Below are 27,885 nucleotides of genomic sequence, written 5' to 3'. Positions count from 1 at the left end.
ATGGCAATGGTTGTGGAATTATTTGAACATTTTATTATATTTCATCCCTGTTTTATACTAGCAAATGAAAAATAAGAAGTGTTGGATCTACTGAAATCTAACATTCAGCCTCATTAATTACAATTAGTTCAAATATGGAAATCACTGGGCATGGTGAAAACAGAAAATCTGGCTGCAATTGGATGCTTGTTATACTTGTATCAATGTAAAATAGAAAGATAACACATTAAAGAACATATATAAAGTGCTAGAAAAGAAAATGGGTATAATTAGGTTTTGCTTATTTAGCTATCTGAAATGAAACATAGTTCATGACTTGTTTAAGTCTGTAGTTCACTCTTTGGGCATAGATCTTTTTGTACATATTTTTAGGAATGCATTTGGGGACTACCTACAATCAAATACATTTTAATTTATTCATTTAATATTTATGAAGCATCTCATGTATGTTCAATATCTACATTAGGGTATACATCTTCAGATAGAAGATTTTCATCATTTCAGAAAGTTATACTGGACTTTGCTCTTCTCAAAACAACTCCATATTTGAGGTAGAACCACTCTATTAATAAGGCAACTTAGCTAGAGAGACTAAGCAATTAGCCTCAGGTCTAAATTCAGAGCTTGTAACAAACCAGTCCTGACACGAAATCCACTTTGAAATTTTATATATATATATATATATTTTTTTTTTTTTTTTTGAGACAGAGCCTCAAGCTATCACCCTGAGTAGAGTGCTATGGCATCACAGCTCACAGCGACCTCCAACTCCTGGGCTTAAGTGATACTCTTACCTCAGCCTCCCAAGTAGCTGAGACTACAGGTGCCTACCACAATGCCCGGCTATTTTTTTGTCATTTTTTTTGTCAGCTGTCATTGTTTGGCAGGCCCAGGTTGGATTCGAACCCGCCAGCTCTAGTGTATGTGGCTGGCGCCTTAGCCACTTGAAATACAGATGCCACCTGAAATTTTAATTTCAAAAATAAATCGGGTGCCATGGCTAATGCCTGTAATCCTAGCACTCTGGAGGCTGAGGCAGGTGGATTGCCAGAGCTCACGGGTTCAAGACCAGCCTGAGCCACAGCAAAACCCTGCCTCTAAAAACAGCCATGCTTTGTGGCAGATGCCTATAGTCCTAGCTACTTGGGAGGCTAAGGCAAGAGGATCATTTGACCCCAAGAGTTTGAGGTTCCTGTGAGCAATGATGCCACAACATTCAAAGAAATCATGTAAATACAGAACAGGACCAACTTCTAAATGAAAGTAAATACACGAGAAGTATGGTAAAGTAATTTAAAATCAGTTTTTAAGTTTGCAAATTTTAGAGAAATGTAATTTTTATAGTTTTTTGATACTGTGTAGCTTCCATGTGAAAAACAAAATAATAGTTGACAGGTAAAGGAAGTGATCTTAGGAAAAAGAAACTTAAAATCAACTATAAAGTTTCATCTACAATTAAAAATATATTTTTAAATGATTGACTTGAATATAGTACAGCTCTCCATAAAATACCCTACAGAAAAGACAGATTGTGTATTACCTGCATCCAAAATGAACTTCCAGTATTGATCCTTTGCTAAGCAAATTACTTCCAAGGACATGACGGCCATCATTTTTCGTCTGTAGCTTTCACATTGCAACATTTCTGATAAGTATTCAACAGAAAAATACAGGCTGTAATTTACACAAAGGGCAACAGAACGATTGATTTTGTTTTTGTATAGGTCAAGTGAAACAAAGAGTTGAGGTTAACACCATCACCACCAATTGCACACATTAAATTCCTCTCTGTACATTGTCTTCTGTGAGGTGCTGAACAGATTATATATGCCCATGATCTTTGAGATTTATAGTCTAGATAATTAGTGGAAAAAAATCCTGAAACTCTTTATCTTTGGTATGAATGGCTTAGATTGGCTAGTCAAATAGTTCAAATTCACTTGGAAAATAGTACATTTTTCTCTACCTAAAATTAGACATTGATTATAATTCAGGTATGGGTTTTCAAAAATGGCAAAGTAAACTACATTATCATCAAGTTTAATATTCATTAGCTCGGCACCTGTAGCTCAGCGGCGAGGGAGCCAGCCACATTCACTGGAGCTGGCAGGTTCGAACCCAGCTGGGGTCAGCTAACCAACAATGACAACTACAACCAAAACACAGCCAGGTGTTTTTGGTGGGCGCCTGTAGTCCCAGCTACTTGGGAGGCTGAGGCAAGAGAATGGCTTGAGCCCAGGAGTTTGAGTTTGCTGGGAGCGGTGACTCCATAGCACTCTATGGAGGGTGACGTAGTGAGACTCCATTTCAAAAAAAAGAAAAATTAATATTCATTAAATTAGGTAGAGGCTTTATATCTTCCCTGAATATGAAGAAAATACTCTTAAGAATCTTGAATGAAATTGTACTCCAGATAGAAGATAATACAAATACATATGCTTCTGAACAATGTTTGATGTGAGTACAGACATATCACTCTATCTATTCCTTGTCTCTTTATCTAGCCACTCCATTACCAAATCACTCTGTTGAGCCCTCTTAAAATTTAGCTTCCACTCCAAGAGCTAATCCTGAGGCTTCTAATAAACCAACCAATTCTTTTTTTACTCACAGTAGAAACGGTCAGTGTGAGAAGAGAGAGCTATTCCAGGGACAAGGCAGTGACCAGATACTTATTTTTTATTGTTCTGTTCATATCTTTATTAGGACTTCCTCATGATGGCAATAGGAAAAGTGGCCATTAGAAGTTTTTTTGTGGGCTCAGAGCCCATAGCTCAGGGGTTAGGGCACTGGCCACATACACCAGGGCTGGTGGGTTCAAACCCAGCCCAAGCCTGCTAAAACAACGATCACAACTACAACAAAAAAATAGCCAAGCGTTGTGGTGGGCGCCTGTAGATCAAGCTACATGGGAGGCTGAGGCAAGAGAATTACTTAAGCCCAAGAGTTTGAAGTTCCCGTGAGCTGTGATGCCATGGCACTCTACCGAGGGTGACATAGTGAGACTATGAAAACTAAAAAAGAAGTTTTTTGTGATATTAGGATATTCCTATTAGCGGCTAGAGGCTGCTCAAAAAATGGTTTAGTTTGTTAAAAGTAACAGGATGATCCTCTCAGTTCCTCCTAATAATACTAAAATATAAAGAGACACACACAATAAACATTGAAAACACTTTTCAGTAACTCTTGGGGATGACACACAGTACTCAGAATATGTTCGCAGTGTCAAATAAATTCCAAGATCAAGTATTTAGGCAGTTTTAAAACCAAATACTCAAAGTTCTTGAATTAGTAGAATGGAGTTGAAAAATGTCATGTGCAACTCTTGTACCATGTGTATCTATCTGATAAGGAGTTGGATACCTTACCGGAATCTGGGTAAAGCCAAAAAAAAAAAAGTAAAATGATTTGTTGGGAAAAATCAGTTCTCATTCTCCAATTCTTTTATTTTTTCTTTTTTGCTTTCACTTTTATTTTTATCAAAGTAACACATACTCATGATTCAGAGCTCAATGTTACTGAAAGACTTATAACAAAATATAGTGGTTCCTGGCCCTACCATCCCAATTTTTCTAGGTTCATCTCTCCAGACATAATCACTTGGAACTCTTTTCCTTATTCTTCTGCAATTTACACATCTCCATATTTCTGCATATTTACATACACTGCTACATTTTGCTGTATCGATTTTAGATGACATTAATTGACTTCATGTCACAAAAATGGGAAACTAGCTCTTTGATGCTGCGTTGCTGTTTCCTCTTGCTTCTTTTTCTCCACATTTATAGCTTTTAGTTAAACAGAATGTTTAGTACTTAACATTATGAGCTGACACAGGCATTATTCTCAGCTGAGCATTGTAATATACTATAGTTATGTCTCATTTCTTACTTTCGGTTTTTCCTGGAGGTAATGTTTCTTATTTTACCACAGTCCCCCCTTATTCATCCCAAGACCTCCAATGCACACCTGAAACTGCAGCTAGTATCATACCCTACATATATACTGTATTTTTTTCCTATACAGATGCTCCTTGACTTAACAACTCTCAGGACAATTAACGTTCTGAGAAACCCATCGTAAGTTGAAAATGCATTTAATGAGCGGTGCCTGTGGCTCAAGGAGTAGGGCACCGGTCCCATATGCCGGAGGTGGCGGGTTCAAACCTATCCCCGGCCAAAAAAAAACACACACACAAAAGAAAGAAAATGCATTTAATACACCTAATCTGCCAAACAGCATAGCGTAGGCTAGCCTGCCTTAAACGTGCTCAGAACACTTACATTAGTCTGCAGTTGGGCAAAACAATCTAACACAAAGCCTGTTTTATAATAGAATGTTGAATATGTCATGTTATTGAATATTGTACAGAAAGTTAGAAACAGAGTGGTTAAGTAGAGACTAAAAGTGCAGTTTCTACAGAATGCATATCACTTTCACACCATTGTAAAGTCAAAACTATAAGTCAGACCAGACTGCCTGAACATATACACCTATAATAAGGTTTATACAAGTCAGAAATAGTAAGAGATCAACAACAATAATAGAACAATTACAACAGTACACTGTAATAATAAAGTTATGTGAAGGTGCTCTCTCTTTTCCTCTCTCTTTCTCTTTTGTTTTCTCTCTCCTTCCCTCCTCAAGGTATCTTCTTGTACTGTATTGCAGGTAACTAAAACCATGAAAACAAAACTGTGGATAAGGAGGGACTATGGCATTTCATTTGCTTAGTTTTTATACTTACTGATAATTCCCCCCTTCTTTTTCCCGAAGGCCAGTGCACAGTTCAATTCTGGAACTTCCCCTTGCTAACATCCTTGAAACGCCCTTTGCTTTGCTTTCAGGTCAGACTTGCAGTTTCCTAGGTCCTCTCCCTTCTGTTTGCTGGTAAGAATTCCAGCCTCAGCATCTGTAGGTCTTTTCTGGTTAGGCTCTGAGGAGAGCACTCCTGATGGACACTGCCAGTTTTCAAGCCTTTTGAGGATTTTATGGTATGAGTCTAAAGGGTTCTGAGTTTTCCCACTGTTGGTTTGGAATGGTTTTCTCTGGTCAACTAAATCCTAAGACTTGCCTATCTGTTTCTATCCTCTAATATTTTACTGCTGTTGTATTCTTTCCTGTCATCCTTTAATGCTTGTCTGCTGCTGGTGGTATTATTATCATTTAATCACCATGTAATTTTACTGAGGTCTTGGGAGGGAGTAAAATTAGATGTATACATTCAATTGACCTAGTATCCCTTCCTCTTATAATACTATTTCTATATAGATTGGATATAAATTTGAAAAAAAACTCAACATAATTTTTTACAAAACATTTACCAAAATACAAGAAAGTATTTTGCTGAATTTGTCCCTAAAATTATCAGACAAGGAAAACATTGGAGGGAACCTTTTCACTCCTCTCTCTTTTTCTTTTTTTAATCTTAATTTTTTGAATTCACTTTTTTGATGGAAGAGAAGATAGTTAAAGTTTGGAAAAAATAGGAAATAAAAATAAATATAATTTTGTAAAATTTAGCCTGTTTGGGACATAGATGTTAAATTTTAACTTAGAAATAAAACTACCTTTGCACACATAAAAGTACAGCTTTTTGTTATTTCTACTACTTGTTTTAACTCATAAAATGTTTATTTCATTATTTTTTTAAAAATATGATGCACTTATTATTTTATATGCTCTATTTTAGAGGTAAGTATCGATAATTAAACCAAGTAATAATGAGAACATTTATTTACAAAGAGATTACATGTTCTGTACTTACCTACCAAAGTTTTCCACACTGGGAGTTCAGGAATATTTAACTCTACTATATACTTGAGAACCTCTGTGTGAAACGTTAACACTGATAAATGGATTATATTATTTCCTTTAGTGTCTGTTTTTCTCCAGTCAGCACCAAGAGAAAACAGATACTGAATAGTATCCAGCGCTCCTGAAGTGGCAGCCAGTAACAGTGGAGTACACTGATTCCTAAAAATCGAGGAACATATTATAACATTTGAGCACACACATAGTATCAGATTTGCTTTCTGTAAAACATTTAAAGCTGCTATTGTAGGAGGTCTCACTTACACCACCACCTTCTTCTACGCATTCTCATGGTCTATATTTCACTTCTAAACAGGTTTACTCCCTTGCTCTGCTGCCCTTTCTATCAGTCCCTGCCCTTCTTCTCAACTTCAATTATCATGACTTGTAGTTTTTTGGAGGTTGATAATGCACAAAGTTCCTAGGATACTATCCTGTCTAATTCTTACAACAACTGTATGAGTGAAAGAAAAAGTAAGGCAAGTATTGTCAGCCATTTCACAAATGATCACCCTCAGGCTCGGGTAGTAATCAAATCCATTTCTTCACATTTCATGTCCATTTTTCAAGTCCTACCTTCTTTAATGAGGTAGAAACTAACAGTTTTTTTCAAAACTCACTACCTGCCTTTGAATAGTGAAGACCTTTTCCAGCTCAATGTTACATCTGGCTATCCAGCTCTATGTTACATCTCCCAGCTTCCCCTTAGATGGGTGTGGCCACACAACCAAGTTTGGCCAATGGGATGTTAATGGAATTTACCTGGGCAACAACCTAAAGAGGAAGGAATGTTCCAATACTTCTCCCTTTCTTCTAATGACTAGAATGCAGACATGATTTTTTTAAAAAAGCAAGAGTTATCATTTTGTACCATAACATGGAAGCCACATGTTAAAGGAGCAGGAAGAGGAAGCTGGTGTCACTCAAACTATCAAGCTAGTATGCTAGCCCTAGACACCACTGAGTAATAATGCACAGATTATTTGAAATCTTAGAAAAAACTGAATGAAACTATGCCTAATCAGGTTGAGAGTTTCAAAATAATAACCTGGTCTTTAGATTTCTAACCAAGAATATACCTTCAGTAGAAGTCACTTTTCCACCTTAACGGCTGGCCCTCAGCTAAGCAGTAAAACAAAAGATTGTTTGCAATCTTTTAAATTGCAAAGTTATTTTCTCCCTTTTGATTTTTTTTTTTTCTTCCAGACACCACCAGATTATTTCTCCTGTTATCCAAAGTCTATCCACTTTGGCCTGGAGCCCTGGGGCTGCCTCCTGGCTGTGTAGAGTCTAATTTAGAGCAAATTTCTTCTCCCTTAGGACTTCTTCTAGGCACTAAGCAGTTAGTTAAAGGAGTTACCGTGATAATATAATCTGTGGAACCACACTATTAGGAGAAAGTTAGAAAAAACTTCCTAGGGATTACTTGCTATTCTTTCAAAAAACATGCATAGATTGACAGAAGCTGTCATCTTTTTAATTTTCAAGATAAGTGGTGGAAGAAGACCATCCCCAGAAAGGAAAGCAGAGTAAGCTTCACACACTTTTCAAACCAGCTATACTAATCATGCCTTTTAGCGTCAGTGCTTGGGGCAAGCCATGAAAAGCAGAAATTTATATTCTTTTTTTTTTGAGACAGAGCCTCAAGCTGTTGCCCTGGGTAGAGTGCTGTGGCATCATAGCTCACAGCAACCTCAAACTCCTGGACTCAAGCGAGTCTCCTGTCTCCGCCTCCCAAATAACTGGGACTACAGGCGCCCACCACAATGCCTGGCTATTTTTTGGTTGCAGCCATCATTGTTGTTTGGCGGGCCCGGGCTGGATTTGAACCCGCCAGGTCAGGTGTACGTGGCTGGCGCCTTAGCCACTTGAGCCACAGGCGCCGAGCCCAGAAATTTATATTCTTATAAATGCTTCATAACTTACTCAGCTGTTGCCTCAGCTTCTAGCAAACTGGGATCCTTCCTACAGAGAACAATAACGATGCAGATGTTGTCATAGAAAGCAGCAAAGTGAATTGGCATCCAGCCTCTTTTTTCAGAAAGCATATAATCAGCTTTGAAACTGAGTAGACAGATGGTTGTTTCTAACGAGCAAGCCTGAGCGGCTAGGTGTAGGGGTGTTGGACCTAGAATGGATGGATAATTGCTTTAGTGGTCAAAGAACCAACATTTTTTTTTTTTTTTTTTGAGACAGAGTCTCACTTTGTTGTCCTTGGTAGAGTACCCTGGTGTCATAGCTCACAGCAACCTCAAATTCTTGGGCTGAAGCGATTCTCTTGCCTCAGCCTCCCCGAGTAGCTGGAACTACAGGTGCCCACCACAATGCCCAGCTAGTTTTAGAGACAGGTCTTGCTCTGGCTCAGGCTGGTCTTGAACCTGTGAGCTCAGGCAATGCACCCATCTCAGCCTCCTACAGTACTAGGATTACAGGCATGAACCACTGCACCCAGCCATAGAACCAATGTTCTTTAAAAAGCATGTCTTTTTGGTTTCCAAAAATGAAGTATAGTATGATATAAAATCCCCAAAATAATCACTAAAAAGGATCTTTTAAGGCAATCCTTTTTTTCTTTTTTTTGAGACAGAGTCTATGTCGCCCTCAGTAGAGTGCTGTAGCGCCACAGCTCACAGCAACCTCAAACTTTTGGGCTTAAGCGGTTCTCTTACCTCAGCCTCCCAAGTTGCTGGGACTACAGGCACCCACCACAATATCCAACTATTTTTTGTTGTTGTTGCAGTTGTTCAGTTGGCCCGGACCAGGTTCAAACCCCCTACCCTAGGTGTATGTGGCTGGCGCTGTAACCACTGTGCTACGGGCACCAACCCCTTTTCATCTTCTTGATTAAAACTCTTTAGAGACATCTCAAGGCCATCTGATTATGAGGAATAGTGACAGAATGCAGGCTTCAACTTAACTTGAACCACCAGCTACAACTACCTATCTCACTCACCTGCCTCAAAAAACCATAGGTGCCTTATTGTCCTCATTCTTGCTTTCTTATAGTTCCCCAAATGTAGCACGATCACATATCTTTGATTGTCCATTAAAATATTGGTTGATGCCCTTCGTACTAGCATAATTAGTAATAGTGAAACTTTTACTCTCAGTCTGATTTGAATGAATTTTTGGTCACCCTGGGCTATTCCTGCTCTCTGACACCCGCCTTTTCCCAAATAACTCCTCCCTTACTAGATCTGACTAACTCATATTCATTCCTCAGCTTAAATGGTATTTCCTCAGTGAAGCATTATTTTCGTTAAATCTCTCTCAACTCAGAAATATCCAGTGGCCTCCTGCCTGCTTATCTAAACTTTATATTGTAGCCTTTGATAAGTTTTATAAAGTCTGACCCAAATCGCTTTATTTAAAATTATTGCTTAGTCTTCCAGTTTCTGGACTGGCATGTAAAGAGCTTAGAAGTCACCACTTCATCCTAACAAGTAAAAATCTGAACAAACTAAAAAAATCAATAACCCTTCCTAGATTCATCAGAGAGTGAGGTCACAAGGAAAAATGATGCCCTCAAAATTGGAGAGAAAGATTCGGAGAAGCTTAACTTGCTAGATGAGAAACCCACAAACAGAAACTTTCTAAGGAACAAATACTGGTGTAGGAAAACCTTAACCATAATCGGCAAATTGCTGTAACCTCAGTGTGGATAAATGAGTTTAAAACTTCAGAGAGACCCATCATAGTGGGGGCCCCATGTTTTCATGTGTTTTATCTCCAAGACTGCCATCAGGTCCTTACAGTGAATACTGGAGAAAAATTTCCTTATGCTTCCAGCAGTGGGAAAGGAAAAGGAATCATTTGGAAATATTCCATAGCATTCTTTTTTTTTGCAGTTTTGGCCGGGGCTGGGTTTGAACCCGCCACCTCTGGCATATGGAGCCAGTGCCCTAGTCCTTTGAGCCAAAGTCACTGCCCATAGCATTCTTTTCTTAAGACATGTGCTCAGGAAAAAAAATTTTTTTTTATCAGAACTTAATCTGCTGGGGTTTCATTGGAGCCTAACCTACCTAAAGAAGGGAAATAATCCTCTAGCCATCCTGCCTCACCTAAGGGACAGGGAGCCGACAGAAAATCATTAGAGAAGTTCAAAGTTCAGAGACACAGGCTCATGGAAAGATGGATACTTTAGTATCATGAGACTACAAAATGCTTCCTTCCCCCACACCTTACCACTACATTACTAAAGATCTATTTACTGCAGTTCCTTTTACCCAGTGTATCATGTTCTAGCTACCAAGAAAAACTTACAGGGGATATTAAAAAGGAAAAATGTTTGAAGAGACAGCAAGCATCAGAACTAAACATGACAAATATGTTTGAATGATTAGATAACAACTATGAGCAAGAAGAGATAGATAATGTCAACAGAGAGATGGAAATCCTAACAAAAGAACCCGAAAGAAATATTACAGATAAAAAGTTATCTGAAAGAAATAAAGAATGCCTTTAATGGATTTATAAGTTGACTGGAAACATCTGAGGAAAGAATCTCCAAGCTTGAAGATGTATTAATAGAAACCTCCAAAACTGAGGAGCAAAGAGCATCAAGTTTGAAAAGAAAAACAAAAACAAAATAACAGAAGAAGAGAGAAATAAGGAGAAGAAATAAGTGAAACAAAATGACCGAGAATTTCCCCAAATTAACATCACTAAGAAATAAGAATAAAATTCTAGGGCGGCGCCTGTGGCTCAGTGAGTAGGACGCCAGCCCCATATACCGAGGGTGGCGGGTTCAAACCCAGCCCCGGCCAAACTGCAACAAAAAAATAGCCGGGCGTTGTGGTGGGCGCCTGTAGTCCCAGCTGCTCTGGAGGCTGAGGCAAGAAAATCGCCTAAGCCCAAGAGTTAGAGGTTGCTGTGAGCTGTGTGACGCCACGGCACTCTACCCGAGGGCGGTACAGTGAGACTCTGTCTCTACAAAAATAAAAAATAAAAAATAAAATAAAATAAAATTCTAACACCCCCCCCCCAATGATTGAATTTGACTCCTCTTGGCCAAGGGGATCCCAAATAAACCCTAAAACTGAGTTCCTGGCCATGGCAGGTTGCAGGTCAGACCTGCCTCATTATACTCCCTCCCTCAGTAGCAGCCATCAGGTTTTCTTCTCCATGGGCTATAAAGAAACAAATGTAATGACTGCCCCTCCCTTTTTGTGGTTTCCATATGACCAGCATTCCAACCATGAAGTGGTTCTGACAGTCTGCAGAGGCTATGCAGAGATGGATTTTGCATTCCCTGCTTCACTTTTTGAAGTCAGATGACTGAAAACTCCACCCTTGGACTATGGTAATATTGCCATAAACTTGCTATAAAGCTACAGTAGTCAAGTCAGTAAGAAAAGGGTGAGAGAATAGACAAGTAGATGAATGCAACAGAATACAAAGCTCTGAAATGGACCCACATAAATATGGTCAATTGATTTTTGACAAAGACACAAAGGTAATACAGTGGACCAAAGATAGTCTTTCCAACAAATGGTACTGGAACAATTGAGTTATCTTCTATCCGAAAAAAGTGAAACTGGACACAGACCTTACACCCTCCACAGAAATTAACTCAAAACAGATCACAGGCCTAACTGTAAAATGCAAAACCATTAAAATCCTAAAAGATAGCCAGGTGCGGTGGCTCATGCCTGTAATCCCAGCACTTGGGAGGCGTAGGCGGGTGGATTGCCTGAGTTCAGGTTCAAGACCAGCCTGAGCCAGAGTGAGACCCTGTCTCTAAAAATAGCTGGGCATTGTGGTGGGCAACTGTAATCCCAGCTACTCGGTAGGCTGAGGCAAGAGAATTGCGTGAACCCAGAAGTCTGAGGTTGCTGTGAGCTATGACGCCATCACACTCTATTGGGGGCGACAAAGTGAGACCGTGTCTCCCAGCCCCAGCCAAACTGCAACAACAACAACAACAAAATAGCTGGGCATTGTGGTGGGCGCCTGTAGTCCCAGCTACTCAGGAGGCTGAGGCAGGATTATCACCTAAACCCAGGAGTTGGAGGTTGCTGTGAGCTGTGTGACGCCACGGCACTCTACTGAGGGCAATAAAGTGAAACTCAGTCTCTACAAAAAAAGATATGCTAGAATCAGAAAAGTTCAGGCATTCTTGAGCAGTATTTTTCAACCTTTTTGTCTCACGGTACACTTGAAACTATAAACTTCCACCATCACTTAAATAAGGTTGATCAAAAAAAGAGTAAGAAAAAGAACATACTGTACTTTGAACTTCTTTCAAAAATAATGTAATTAAAAATCTCTAAAAATGGGTGGCGCCTGTGGCTCAGTCGGTAGGGCGCCGGCCCCATATACCGAGGGTGGCGGGTTCAGACCCGACCTGGCTAAAATGCAACCAAAAAAAAAAAATAGCCGGGCGTTGTGGCGGGCGCCTGTAGTTCCAGCTACTCGGGAGGCTGAGGCAAGAGAATCGCTTAAGCCCAGGAGTTGGAGGTTGCTGTGAGCTGTGTGAGGCCACGGCACTCTACTGAGGGCCATAAAGTGAGACTCTGTCTCTACAAAAAAAAAAAAAAATCTCTAAAAATTTTTGTGGCATATCAGTTGAAACTCACTTTTCTAGTGGGACCTGAAAGCTGTATTTATCCTCCTTTTCTCTGAATTTTTATAGTATATTTACATAGTACATATATTATTTACGTCAATGGTTACCAAATGTTGCCCTGCATTCAAATGCCACAGAATCATTCAGCAAATATTTCCTCAGTGCCTACAAAATGCCAAACATTATTCTGGGTGCTAGGGAACTATAGCTAACAAAATATGCTAAATCCTTATCCTATATAGACCTTATATGCAAGTAAGGGGAACACACAAAATAAATAAATAATGTTACATATAAGGAAACTGTAGTGATACTTAGAAAAAGAGAGATTAAGTGAGCAATAATGCAGGAGGCACGCTCTTGTTATTGAACTGAAAATTTCTACAGAGTAAGGTTGGCCAGGTAGGCTTCCTTTTACCCCCTGGGTCCATGCACCTCCTTTTATCACACTGCTTTTTGCCTCTGAAGATTTAGCAACCTCTTTCCTCTGGCCTCTTGTCAGTATCTGCCACTAGGGAGCCCGGGCAAGAGGAGGGGGAAGTGTGAGGTCAGGTCCCCTCTCTGAAGCCATCTTAGGTTTTCCTTTTTCTACCAATAAACACAGCCAAGGTGAATAACTATTGCCTCCCCTTTGCCAATTCGGGATACTGTAGTTTCTTTAAAAATAAACCCTCTTTGATAGCCGGGCGATGTGTGGGCACCTGTAGTCCCAGCTACTTGGGAGGCTGAGGCATGAGTATTGCTTAAGCCCAAGAGTTTGAGGTTGCTGTGAGCTATGACGTTACAGCACTCAACCCAGGGCGACATAGTGAAACTCTGTCTCAAAAAAAAAAGAAAACCTTCTTTGAATTATCTTATATACAGTATAAATGTATGGCCTCTTACATACATTAAGTATAACCTCTTAAAATTTTTCTGTTTCTCTCCATAGCCAATATTTAAGTCAAGTCTATTACCTCAGTGAAAAATGACTCATTCCTCAGACCTCAAGATTGTTACTGCCACTAGATGTCAGCACATCTAAATTACACAGGATGTCCATAAAGTTTCTATGCAATTTAAAATAGTCAACTTTTTTTTAAAGGTATAAAAACTACTTTGGCATCTGACTTTATGACTGCATATATCACGGTGTAAAAAAACTAAAAAGACTTACGAGCAATATCAATAATCATGGGTAGAAAAAAATATATACATCAAAACGAATACAAAACATCATTATGTAACATTCTCATGTTATATATAGCATTTTGGTGATTATATACTATTAGAAAAGTTTTAATATATGTAATATCCATAAAATAATGCACCATATATTTACTTATATCTTACCATTTCTTTCTTTTTTCATGTCCGTTTTAGATGACTCTATTTTAAAAGGAAATACACATAGAAGCATGATTATTAATATATAACAGTTTCCTGAAACAGTCAAAAATTCATATGCATAAGATAAAAATGACTATGTTTAACGATAGAGGGCAAGATGACCTTAAATAGAACTAAGCCATATTTAACATAGTCAAGCCAGCTGGGCGCATTGCATGCTCCTGACAGTGCATAAGAGCCCACTCGGAAACTCTGCCCCTAAATCAAATGGGACAATTTTTCTTGGTTAAGCAATAATGTTGCCAATAGAGTTATAGTTTTTTTTTTTTCTTTTGAGACAGAGTCTCACTATGTCGCCCTCAGTAGAGTGCTCACAGCTCACAGCAACCTCAAACTCTTGCGTTTAAGCAATTCTCTTGCCTCAGCCTCCCAGGTACCTGGGACTACAGGCACCCACCTGGCTATTTTTTTTTTGTTACAGTTGTTCAGCTGTTGTATAGCTGGCTGGGTTCAAACTCACCACCTTCAGTGTATGTGGCTGGCGCTGAAACCACTGTGCTACGGGTGCGGAGCTGTGTTGTACATTGTTCGTAATTCAAAATATACCCAATTGACAGTGAATGAAAATCCAAGCAGTCAGAAAATGAACGAAAGACTTTAATTTACCAAAGATATTTTTCACACAAAAAAGGCTTAAGGATAACATACCTTTAAATTATAGTAGGCTACCCACTGCATTTAAATGTGACTGAATTGTGCCTTATTTTGTATTATTATTATTTTGTAGGCTCATTCAGTATTGACTGTTTTAATTGAGTAATAGAAGAATCTCAATATCAAAACGTTTCAATTACACTGATAGAGAGTTTACTGATATTCAGAATTAAAGCACGGCATTTTGTTTTGGTATCTGCAAAAATTTAACACAGCTTATTAAGGTAGCTGACCTCATTAAAATATAAAATCACCTATTTTGTATTGCCAATATTGTTGTATCGGCTGTTCCTGACAGTTTATCTCTATGGCCCTTTTCAGTTGTGGAGGACCACCACTTTCATTTTCAACTTTATTATTTTTTATACTAGTTGTTTATTTCAATAAATATACAAATATGCATGCATATTTAAAAATCAGAAAATGGCCTTTTAAAGTTTAAACTAGGGGGCGGCACCTGTGGCTCAGTCGGTAAGGCGCCGGCCCCATATACCGAGGGTGGCGGGTTCAAATCCGGCCCCGGCTGAACTGCAAACCAAAAAATAGCTGGGCATTGTGGCGGGCGCCTGTAGTCCCAGCTACTCGGGAGGATGAGGCAAGAGAATCGCTTAAGCCCAGGAATTGGAGGTTGCTGTGAGCTGTGTGATGCCATGGCACTCTACCGAGGGCGATAAAGTGAGACTCTGTCTCTACAAGAAAAAAAAATAAATAAATAAAGTTTAAACTAGGTTAGCCTTAAAGAGGCTATTTATTCTAGAAATTATTATTATAAACATAAGGGATTCTTTGTTCTTAAATATATTATGTATATATACAATGTGAAGAAACTATTCCCTATTTGAGAAGCCTGAGATAAGAAATGGCTATTCTCCTGGGACGTGACAATCATATTTATCTCTCTTCTCCGAATTTCTACAGTACTTCAGTATATACTAAATTATACCACTGCTTATCAAATGACATCCTGTATTTACCTATTCACACATTCGCTTGACAAATATTTCCTGAGCCACTACCAAGCCAGCAGGTTAGTATGGCAAATAAAGCAGACTAAATGTTTGTCCTCTTTGGAGTTTATATTCAAGTAAGAAAGATACAAGGAACAGATGTAATACTACATAAGCTACCAATAAGTAATACTTAGAAAAATGAAAGGAGACCTTAGATGAATGAAACAAAAACTTCAGCTTTGTTCTGTTAACAATGCCAAAGTTTAACCTTGCTCTAAAATCAGCATGTATTCTTTCTTTTTGAGACAGAGCCTCAAGCTGTCACCCTTGGTAGAGTGCCATAGCATCACAGCTCACAGCAACCTCAAACTCCTGGGCTCAAGCGATTCTCCTGCCTCCACCTCCCAAGCAGCTTGGACCACAGGTGCCCACCACAACCGCCTGGCTATTTTTTGGTTGCAGCCGTCATTGTTGTTTGGCAGGCCCCGGGATTCGAACCCGCCAGCTCAGATGTATGTGGCTGGCGCCTTAGCCGCTTGAGCCACAGGCGCTGAGCCAACATGTATTCTTTTTTTTTTTTTTGTAGAGACAGAGTCTCACTTTATGGCCCTGGGTAGAGTGCCATGGCCTCACACAGCTCACAGCAACCTCCAACTCCTGGGCTTAAGCGATTCTCTTGCCTCAGCCTCCCGAGTAGCTGGGACTACAGGCGCCCGCCACAACGCCCGGCTATTTTTTGGTTGCAATTTGGCCGGGGCCGGGTTTGAACCCACCACCCTCGGTATATGGGGCCGGCGCCCTACCGACTGAGCCACAGGCGCCGCCCAACCAACATGTATTCTTAATGCTGAATAAGGGGTAAGAGAAAAACATTTTAGGTTTAAGAACTTTATGGCACCTTGACTGAACATAATAAAGCGTCGTTGGTTCACGTTGAAGTTAGCGTTCCAGAGCTGACATATAATAGAAACTCTGTTGTGAAGAGCAGCGTGATGGAAAATGGTATAACCTGCTTCATCTGCAACATTGATCGTTGAACTTGAGGTTTTACGACTAAATGTGTGAAAGACAGCAGATAACCCTCTTTCAACTGCAGACTTCATACCAAATGGAATACTCTAAATTATTAAGAAGGACAGAATTAGTTTTTTCAAAATACACTTAAAAAGTTTGGTTTAAAGAAAAAAACGGACAGAAAATATATTAACAGAATCATATGATTGCTCATTTTAGTATGATTTTTCATAAGATCAAGGTGGAAAGTTTCTCACTGGGCAATGATTAAAGTTGTTAGAGCTATAAAGAAACACCAAGAACTTAAAAAAATTTTTTTTTCGGAAGTTTTCTTCTTCTTACCTTTTTTCCTCCAAAATAAAGCAAATGGAGGTCATTGACTTCCTTTTCTGATTTAAGAACAATCTAACTTACAAGCCTAGAAACTTGAAATATATAGCTGTAGAAATGCAGTTTGATTTCAAAAATGGAAAGGTAAAAATGTCACATTCTTTCAGATGTTTGGACTGCTTACTATTAAAAAGTAAATTCACATGCTCGGCGCCTGTAGCTCAGCGGCTAGGGCACCAGCCACACACACTGGAGCTGTCATATTCGAACCCAGCCCAGGCCTGCAAAACAATAATCACAACTCAACCAAAAAACATCCAGGCGTTGTGGTGGGTGCTTGTAGTCCCAGCAACTTGGGAGGCTGAGGCAAGAGAATCACTTAAGCCCAAGAGTTTGAGGTTGCTGTGAGCTGTGACGCAACAGCACTCTACCAAGGGTGACATAGTGAGAAGATGTCTCAAAAAAAAAAAAAAGTAAACTGACAAAATCATTAAGGTTTTAAATTTGTAGACATTATAACAAGTAAATGGAAAGTAAATACCAGTTTAACCTTTGAAGTTAGTGAGCTTAATTAATCAGTTCCAGAAGCTATAAATCAAGGCTTATTGAAACAGATGTAGAGATGAGATTCATTCAAGTGGTACATTTTCTTCTTAGGTTTACTTCCCAGGACTGAAGCCTCACTCTGCCATTTACTATATAAGAAAGATCTTTAATTCTCTAAACCTCAAATTTCTCAGTTATAATAACAACAGGAATTATAACAATAGAACTGATACCTTAAAAGAGTTTATGGATTTATATTGTCTTATTGCCTGACATAAGAAAATAAGCAATCAAATGTCTCAGCACAATGGCTCATCCCTGTAATTCTAGCACTTAGGAAGCCAAAGGCAGGAAGATAGCTTGAGGCCAGGAGGATAGCTGTTGCGACCAGCCTGGGCAACAGCAAGACCACATCTCCACAAATATTTAAAAATTAGCTAGGTACAATGGCGTATGCCTTCAGTCCCAGCCTCAGAATGCTGAGGCAGGAAGATGGCTTAAGCCTAGCAGTTTCAGGTTGTAGTGTGCTATGATCACTCTGTGATACTCTAGCTTGGGTAATGGAGTAAGTCCCTATCTCAAAAACAAAGACACACACACACAAATAAGCCATCAAAAAATATTAGCCACTATTAGGATTTTCTGGGTTTTTTTTTTTTTTTGCAGTTTTTGGCTAGGGCTGGGTTTGAACCTGCCACCTCTGGCATATGGGGCCAGCGCCCTACTCCATTGAGCCACAGGCGCCACCCCACTATTAGGATTAATTGCAATCAGTTCATTATCAGGCTGTTTGTACTCTGCCAGAAATTTATAATCCAGAATTGTATAGCTTTTCAGCTACTAAAATGTAGAAATTTTATGTCATATTGAAGACTTTAACCTATTATTTATCCTTATGGTAAAAATTTGAGGCATATACTTATCAATAATACATAACTTCTTATGCTAAATTATTGGGTAGTCACTTAAATACCTTGCATTTCATAGCTTTTTTGAAGCCAAATTTTTTCTTAAATTGTTCATGTAGTTGAGCGTCTGTTAGTGGAAGTCTTTTCACTCTCAGGGTATTCACTATTTCATTTATGGCTCCCCACCACTGGGTCTTATAAAGTTGCTGATAGAAAATTTCAAGTTCAAAATGGATCACATAGTAGCTATAAAAATAAAGGGGGAAAAAAAGGTGTTTTTCTAACTGTAAAGTGATTTGCTACCTTTTTATAACAATTAAATACTAAATAGTAGTTTAATTGTACCCTATTGTGAGTATATTAATAACATGGTTATTGACTGCTATCAATCAAGTCTTTATATAACAAATACCTTCTCCATATCAGCCCTTTGTTCTATATATTAACTTTGTCTTTTCCATGCCAATGGTCTGGGATGCTTCCTAAAGTCCCTGGGAACTCAACTCTGGCGGAAGGAGTTTTTGGTCTTCTGTTTACCTACCTCTTATTCATTTAGGCTAATTGTGTCTGTGTTTGCTTTCTTGAGGTTTACCTTGAGTCTGCCCTGGAATGATGCTCTGTGTGATGGCTCCTTGGCTTTTACTCACGGTAGCAGTGGACTAGAGAAACCCCCAACTCACCAGGGCCCTGGGACATAGGTGGGGCTCGCAATGGCTCTGACCCCTATCACTCTAGAATGGAAAAGTAGTAAAATTTTGAGTTACTCTGTTCTCTGGGGTTGCTTATCATCATAGGTAAAGGAATATGGTGCCTTTTCTCCCTTTCCTCCAACAAGGTGCCTTTCCCTATGCCCAGATTTCAAGGATATGTACTGCAACTTCTGACCCTACCTCTGACAGTAGGAAACCTCTTAATGTGACCTGGGCTTCTCCTCTAAATTAAACTATTAATTGCTGTAAGTTCAGCATTCTTGACAGTGGTCCCCCCTCCTATGGCTCTTCACTGCAGCGCAGGAACTATCAGTTTTCTTAAGAGTACAGAGAAATTTGCATTATACTAATCTCTGGCTAAGTTAGTGACTTTATGCTAAGGAAACTGTCCATAAGCTAAGGGAGAATTACTGGGCCCCCTGGGTAGATAATAATAGAACTGGTACCTTAATTTGTAATGAATTAGCCAGAGGCTAATACTCTCTCTCATATTAGGGATCTTTACTTCAACCCACTTTTCTTAACATAATAGACCTCAGTGTGGGAAAAGATGTATGTTTGAGGATCTGTTCACATTTATTTGAGGGTGTCATTTTTCCTATCCACTATCCTCTTCCTTCTAAAGGAAACCAGACCACAAAGGTACAAACTAAAGGCTGCCTTGACACAAATCTTACAGATACAGTGCCAGACAAGTTGGGGGGCTTGTCACTTCTCTATAGGTTCCAACTTGTGGAGGTGCCACGGGAGGACTTGCCTAGATGACTAGATTTCAGCTTTCAAAATCAGCTTTCAAAACCCTAACGCTAAGATTTTCAGAGTGGTCTTAAAATCAGAATGGTGAAAAACTCAAGGATTATAAGGAGCTGGATGGATCAGACCTGGATGCTTGATTTGTACTGGATGACTAATTTTTCTAATCTATTTTTTAGAAAAAAACAGGTCTCCTTCACTTGGTATTTCACACACTGGTAAAAGTGGACACCACAAACCCAGAGTGGATACTCCAAGACCCCAAAGATTTCCTTCATTGATCCAGACATGAAGGATCACACTGAGAATGTCTTTTGGTCTCTGGCTGGCCCAGATCTGCATCATCAACTATATCATCATCATTGATCATCATCAATCTCAATGCCAGCAATCTCTGTCTTTTCTTTTTTTTTTTTTTTTTTTTGAGACAGAGTCTCACTATGTCGCTCTCAGTAAAGTGCTGTGGCATCACAGTTCACGGCAACCTCAAACTCTTGGGCTTAAGCAATTCTTTTGCCTCAGCCTCCCAAGTAGCTGAGACTACAGGCATCTGCCATGACACCCAACTTTATTTGGTAGAGACAGGGTCTCACTCTGGCTCACTCCTGCTCAGGCTGGTCTTGAACCTCTGAGCTCAGAGCAACCCACTCGTCTCAGCCTCCCACAGGGCTAGGATTACAGGCATGAGCCATCATGCCTGGCCTATTTTTGCTTTGTTGTCAATAAAGTTAGGAAATGAGTTCTCCGGACTGGATTGGATTAACAGCAACATGCCTCTCTGTTGATGCATGCTGCTCCTAGGCTTCAGGAGGAGCCAGCCCCAGGGCTGACACCAGCTCCACAACCAGTAGCCGCAGCATCGGTGACAACAACGGCTTTGTCAGTGACAAGAGTTGCCCTCATGGGGCTTATTGGGCTCTGTGTGCCCAAGCAGAAAAGGAGGGACATTTCACAGTAGCTTAGTGTGCTGATCCATCACCATATGAAATTCCAAGAATAATTGTGTGTAGACTGGATTTTATAGTGAACTGAAGGTTCTCTAGTACTTGGTAGAGAAGCCAAGAAAATTCTCATTATTACTCTACTTGTACTTTTATTCCTTGCTGTCTGGGTATGGGAAACAAGCTATTGTTAGTTTTGAAAACCTGCAAATTCATATCTATCTACCTACCATTGACCAAGACTGATGATGACTAAATGCTGTACATTAGTTCAAAACAAAAGAAGCAATTCCACCATTATATCTTATTTGTAACAACATGACTAAATCCTTTACAGTGCAATGGAAGTGTGTTTACACCAACTGTACTCCTTCACCCCAAAGAACCTCTCATCTGCTTCCCTGTATTCCTAGGATTACTTGTGCCCCAGAAGCGGGACAGAACCCGGGGAATAAAGGTTTGTTCAGAGGTGTCTACGGGGCACTTTTTAGCTCAACAGGGATTGTACATGGAGTACGTGAAGAGGTGCTGGGTCCCAGGGAGAGACAGTCCTCCTTTAGGGAGATGCAATCCACCTGTCCATTCCAGCCCATGACTTCTGGGATCTTTCAAAATCCCAGAAGTCATGGGCTCCATGGTCTTTGACTTTAGCTTTAGTACTTACTCTATGGGCATCCAGAGAGTATTCTATAAAAAGATCCACCTAGTATCCTTTATCCCTGCCACTCTGTCTGCCTTATTTCTCTTACTCTTCTCACTGCCATGCATCTTGAAAGGTACTTATCATCTCATCTTTACTTCTTTACAGTTATCAACTCTCCCTCACTTTACCCTTCAACTCACTGCAAACAGCCTTCTTTATCCAAAATTCCACTGAATTCTCTTATCATGTCATAGCCAAATTTAGAAGGGCCTCTTTAATCTTAAATGGTCTTGGTCTTTTCTGTGTTGAATTTGATGCTTTTTAACTATATTCATATCCTTAAAATTTTCCCCTTTTGGTCTATGCTACCACACTCTCTTGGTCCAACTTTACCTTATCATTCTTTCCCATCTCCTTTGATCTCTCTCCTCTGCCTCACGCCACCCCGTTATCCTTACTGTTCTCCAGAGTTCCACACTTGGTCCTGTCCTCTGAAGTACTTCCAAGCCTTAATAAACAAAGAACCAAACAAGCAAAACCTTCCTATTTACTTTAAAATCTCTATCTTTAATCCAAACATTTCCTCTGAGCTCTATTTCCCGTATTTACAAATTTCAGTATCCAAGTTGTAAAAATCCAAGAACACAAAACATAAAAACCAGAAAATACTGAGAGAAACATATCACTCCAAAAAAAAAAAAAAATGACAGATATAACAAGACCTGGCAGAAAAGAATTTTTTTTTTTTGAGACAGAGTCTCACTATGTCCCCCTCTGTAGAGTGCGATGGCATCACAGCTCACAGTAACCTCCAACTCTTGGACTTAAGCGATTCTCATGCCTCAGCTGGGACTACCGGCACCCGCCACAATGCCTGGCTAATTTTTGTTGTGGTTGTCATTGCTGTTTCAGCTGGCCAAGGCCAGCCTGGGTGTATATGATTGATGCCCTACCTACTGAGGTATGGGCGCTGCCAGGAAAGAATTTTAAATCATATTTCTCACAGACATGAAGTGGTGTGGGCTGAGTCCCTAGTTTCATTTCAACTCATAGGATTTAATCCTCATGTCTATCCCTATTTTACCACCATGTTAATTATCAGAACTAATTACAAGCTCTACGGATTATTACACAGACTGTATATGAAGTAATAATGTTAACATTTAATACTTTTTTGAGTCATATGTCATTCATGGTGGTTGTAACTGTTCTAGGATCTTCATTTGCAAGGTTTTAAGTTGGCCTTTGCGTCCTGACACTTTCCTTCTTCTCTACCAACTTCCAACAAGTTGTGGTTAGTGTGATTAATTACGGAAAGTTCCTTACCTTTTTCCATAAAACTCCATGACCGGTATTGAGTAATATTCCTTGTATCCTGAATCTTCTAAAAATGTTTTGGCAGCACATTCTTGTATTTTTTCTAAATTATTCTAAAATATGAGTCATATTAGTAAAAACATCCTTAAACAAATCTGAACAATTATAAGACTTCTTTTACATGAAATTTGACCCACACAAATGACAAATTTTAAATACAATATCCCAGAAGACCCTGACAGTAACTATTTATATCTATTTCCTATTTTGAGAATAAGGAAAAAAATACAAGAGGAAAGATATATTATATAGAGAAGGTAGAAAAAGCAATAACAATTGAAATGTAGAATGTTTATAGTAAATTCCAGGTGAAGAATTACTGTTCCCAAACTTTCGAGGATCTCTGTTCTTTATTTTATTTATTTATTTATTTTCGAGACAGAGTCTCACTATGTCACCCTTGGGAGAGTTCTGTGACTTCACAGCTCACAGCAACCTCAAACTCTTGGGCTTAAGCAATTCTCTTGCCTCAGACTCCCAAGTAGCTGGGACTACAGGTGCTTGCCACAACGCCCTGCTATTTCTTTGTTGCAGTTGTCATTGTTGTTTAGCTGGCCTAGGTTGGGTTCAAACCCACCAGCCTGGGTGTATGTGGCCAGCATCCTACCCACTGAGTTACGGGTGATGCCCTAGAGGATCTCTGTTCTAATACTAATCATTAAGGAAAATGAAAGCGTATGTAGTAAGTATCCAGGTGTTTCTACTGCATTCTTTGATTAACTGTTCTAGGGCAAATATCATCCATTAAAAATCTATAAATTCTGTGAGGATGATAGCTTATTTATCATTTTATTCTTACATCCAACACAGTACCTTATATATAATTGTACTTAAGGCATGTATGTTAAAATAATATATGGAAAAATTAGTGATGTGTAAGAATAATAATTTGGAACAGCAGCTCATTCTGGTTAGAGGATAGGATAAGAGTTGTGAAATGACAAACTATCTAAGAAATTATAATAAAAACCTTAAAATCTTCCAAAGCAGTCTCAATTGGAGAAGTACTGATATCAAATTCAATTCCTCCATGAAGATGAAAATATTGATTGTCTCTGTAGTGAAAATTCTGGCATTTAAAATCTCGTCCATAAATAAATGGAGGCAATTCTCGCTCTGTCTTGACCTTGTCATCTCCAAAAATAAAAACAAACTCTTAGTTAAAAGGGAAATAACACATAAACAATTGTATTTTTGAGGTCTAAATTCTCATTCAAGAAAAGAAAGTTAGAAAATTCCATGTGAAATTAAAATCTTGGTAAATATAGTCCATAAAATTATTTATGGTTATGCTGTTAATGTATATAAATATTTTCTTTTTTTTTTTTTTTTATTGTTGGGGATTCATTGAGGGTACAATAAGCCAGGTTACACTGATTGCAATTGTTAGGTAAAGTCCCTCTTGCAATCATGTGTATATAAATATTTTCAACATTGAAATATAACACAGTTTGGACATTTTCTGCAGTTTCATTGTACAAATATTTTAAAAGTATAATCAGGACATTCTTCTTTTTGAGACAGAGTCTCTGCCACCCCTGTTGGACTGCAGTGGCATCAGCCTACCTCATAGCAACCTCAAACTTGTGGGCTCGAGTGACTCAGCCTCCTCAGTAGGTAGGACTACAGGAATGTGCCATCACGCCTGGTAATTTTCTTCTACTGTTAGTAGAGAAAGGGTCTCATTCTTGAGCTCAAGCCATCCTCCCACCTCTGCCTCCCAGAGTACTAAGATTATAGGCATGAGCTTCCTTGCCTGGCCCAAAACATTATTCTAGTTACTCATTTCTATGAGTAAGCTCAAAACTAATATTTTACTGCCAATTATCAGAAAAGACTTAAAACTCTGTGTCTTGGAGAAACTTTGCTGAAATTAAAAAAAAAAAACTTACTGTACCTAGTTAGTAAAAAGAGATACTATGAAGAAAAAGATGAATATTTGTGACATAACAAAAACAACCAGCCTATATTTCTGGAAAGTAATGAAACCACTTATAACTTATTAAAAAAAGTAATTTTCTCAAATCCTAACAAGGTTTAAACTTATTCAATATTTTGATTGGTTGGTAGAATATGTTTTCCTCACTATAAGATACATGATATATTTTGGGAAATATGACAGGTAGAAAAAAGTGCAAAGGGTAATATACAACAAAAGTACAAAGGATAATCTCACCACCTACAGTTAACTGTTAAAATTTAATTATATTTGCTTCTAATAACCTAAGTAATGCAGCAATGCATTACAGATACTATATAGCTCATGTTCTCTTTATGCAAGGGCCTCCCAGTTTCATACAAGCTCCCTATCTTCCAAGGAACAAGCACTGTCATGATTCCATTTTTTTAATTAATTAATTAATTAATTTATTTTTTGTTGCAGTTTGGCCGGGGCCGGGTTTGAACCCGCCACCCTCCGTATATGGGGCTGGTGCCCTACTCGCTGAGACACAGGCGCCGCCCCTTCTGATTCCATTTTTAATAGCACACAGATATGGATCATCTTCACCAAATTTTACATTAAATGATTTATGTAGCTTTCTACTGAAAATTTGCTGCCTGAATAAAAAGCCTACATGCTTGGACAGCAAAGAAAGTGTATAAATTGTGTGCTGATCTGGTAGGATTCACAGATTTCCAAAAGTCCCGTCAAATTCCATATAAGCATGGACCTATTTCAGCTCTTTATTATCTTTTATTGCTCTGTTTATTAAAGTTCCAATACAACCTTCATTTATTTACTGTAGTTTCAATGTTTTAGTCTTTTTCTTTTTGTTTTTTTTTTTTTTTTTTTTTTTGAGACAGAGCCTTAAACTGTTGCCCTGCGTAGAGTGCTGTGGCATCATAGCTCATAGCAACCTCAGACTCCTGGGCTCAAGCGAGTCTCCTGTCTCCGCCTCCCAAGTAGCTGGGATGCCGGGAGCCAAAACATCTCACAAGAATGCCCCTTGCTATCTTGATTTTACGAGCAAACTATTCTCAGGAATTCAACCGTAAACAGCAACAGTACTTTCCCCTTGCATATCTCCTCAAAAATGCACCCCCCCGCCTTAGGGTCCTTCTCCTAGTAATTTTCCAGAAACTAGCCCCCTCCCCGCCCTGTTAGGAATAACCCTTAGTTACTTCCTCGTTTGTGTGCTTATAAGCCCAGCTGAAAAATAAACTCTTCAGAGCTTGATCAGACTCTTGACTTGCTCTCATTCTTTCGTGTCTCTTGTCCCCTCATTCGACTGACCCCTTTGTTTCCCAGGTCCCTATTGAATTCCCCGCCGGCCGGGGCAGGACTACAGGCGCCCGCCACAATGTCCGGCTATTTTTTGGTTGCAGCCGTCATTGTTGTTTGGCGGGCCCGGGCTGGATTCGAACCCACCCGGGCTGGTGTACGTGGCTGGCGCCTTAGCCGCTGGAGCCACAGGCGCCAAGCCATTTTAGTCTTTTTCAAAAATGTAAGACTATTGCTACCCCTTGCTATTCCACATTAATTTTAGAATTAATGTGTTAGGTAAACTTTAATGAAAAACACAATAGAGATTTTGAATACAAGTGCACTGAATTTATAAAGTAATTTGGATGAGGTATAATATATTCACAATATTGTCTTGTCATGAGTATGGTATGTTTTCAGAATTTAGTTAAATCTTTCAGGAGCCCTTATAAATGGAATAAAAATATAGAAAGTACTATGTACATATACCAGGTCTTCTTAATTACATTGGAGACAATGAATTTTGTTTTTCTTTCTATCAGGTTACATAGGTATCTGCCTGGACACACATACTAGAAAAAATATTGAATTTAAATATACATTGAACAGCCAGGTATGGTGGCTCATGCCTGTAATCCTAGCCCTCTGGGAAGCCAAGGTGGTAGACTGCCTGAGCTCACGAGTTGGAGACCAGCCTGAGCCAGAGCAAGCCCTCATCTCTAAAATAAAAAAAAAAAAGCCAGGCATTGTGGTGGACACCCTTAGTCCCAGCTTCTTGGGAGGCTGAGGCAAGAGAATTCCTTGAGCCCAAGAGTTTGAGGTTGCTGTGAGCTGTGACATCACAGCACTCTACTGAGGGCAACAAAGTGAAACTCTGTCTCAAGATAAATATATAAACAAACAATAAAATATATATTGAATATACACCTATGTTTTATACTTGATTTTTGGCGGTACCCTTACCTGAAAAAGGCGGAAGCAGATTATTTAAATATGGAACTTTCATTTTCTTTTTTAAACTCAGTAGAAATGGAATCAGAAAACATATTAACTTTAGATATCCTATCCCTCTTCTTATTTCATTTTTCTTCTCAAAATGTTTTTGAATAATCTTTTTTTGAAGATATAATCTTTGCTGTAGTTTCTGGTAGGTACAAATGTCAAGATAATCCTGAGTATATTTTATAGCATTAGTAAGCCAATAGGCTGTTTCAAATATAAAGACATTTTCATACTGTTGAATGTGTATGGTACTGAATGACAACTTTAGCATCATATTTTCAGCATATTTCATAAATACAGCTATTTCTTCAGGACTATTGGGATCATATGTTGGATCTTCATTCATATCGTCATCGTAAATCCCATTAAAAACTGGATCCTCTGTAACATCAATCAAACCTTCATAATAAAAAAGAAAAATTTTAGATAGTAAAACTTCATACTTGGCTTCTGGATAAATACAGAAGATTGAACACGGGATTTCATCCTGAAATCCTACTTACATGTTAGTAAAGGAATAATGGGATGTCAATAAAATTGTGTAAGCTGAAAAGCAGGCAGATGAGTGGATTATTAGGAAGAGTGAAAAGAGGAGCTTGTGGAATTAAATAGAGTAAGTTTCCATTCTCTGTGGAAGAAACATAACACCACAGAACACAATATTTAAGTGCCATGTTTGATCAAGAAAAATGTGGAAGCTGGGGACAGTGGCTCACGCCTATAAATCTAGCACTCTGGGAGGCTGTGGCAGGTGAATCCCTTGAGCTCAGGAGTTTGAGACAGCCTGAACAAGAATGAGACCCTGTCTCTACTAAAAATGAAAAACTGAGGCAAGAGGATTGCTAGAGCCCAAGAGTTTGAGGTTGCTGTGAGATATGATGCCATGGCATTCTACCAAGGGTCTCAAAAAAAAAAAAAAAAAGAAAGAAAAGAAAAGAAAAATGTGGAAGAAGAGTAAGAAAATGTGATCTAGGCTGGGCATGGTGGCTCACTTCTGTAATTCTAGCACTTTGGGAGGCTGAGATGTGATGATAGCTTGAGACTAGGAGTTTGAGACCAGCCTGAGCAATACATCAAGATT

General features: G+C 39.0%; 1 protein-coding gene across 1 annotated transcript in view; it reads right to left on the bottom strand.

Moving 5' to 3' along the window:
• Positions 1-27,885, bottom strand: part of ANKAR (ankyrin and armadillo repeat containing) — a 93,313-nt gene that overhangs the window by 57,250 nt on the left and 8,178 nt on the right. The window contains exons 3-10 of the mRNA XM_053598378.1: positions 26,766-27,203; positions 23,568-23,731; positions 22,547-22,650; positions 18,239-18,419; positions 16,274-16,493; positions 7,741-7,942; positions 5,768-5,976; positions 1,541-1,645 (exon numbers count right to left, since the gene is read on the bottom strand). Coding sequence (XP_053454353.1) covers positions 1,541-1,645; positions 5,768-5,976; positions 7,741-7,942; positions 16,274-16,493; positions 18,239-18,419; positions 22,547-22,650; positions 23,568-23,731; positions 26,766-27,203 — 1,623 coding nt within the window. The remainder of the gene's footprint in view (positions 1-1,540; positions 1,646-5,767; positions 5,977-7,740; positions 7,943-16,273; positions 16,494-18,238; positions 18,420-22,546; positions 22,651-23,567; positions 23,732-26,765; positions 27,204-27,885) is intronic.

The sequence above is a fragment of the Nycticebus coucang genome, chromosome 7 (assembly GCF_027406575.1).
Source record: "Nycticebus coucang isolate mNycCou1 chromosome 7, mNycCou1.pri, whole genome shotgun sequence".
NCBI lineage: Eukaryota > Metazoa > Chordata > Mammalia > Primates > Lorisidae > Nycticebus > Nycticebus coucang.
The sequence above is the reverse complement of the archived record's forward strand: the minus strand, read 5'-3'. Positions and strand labels throughout refer to the sequence as shown.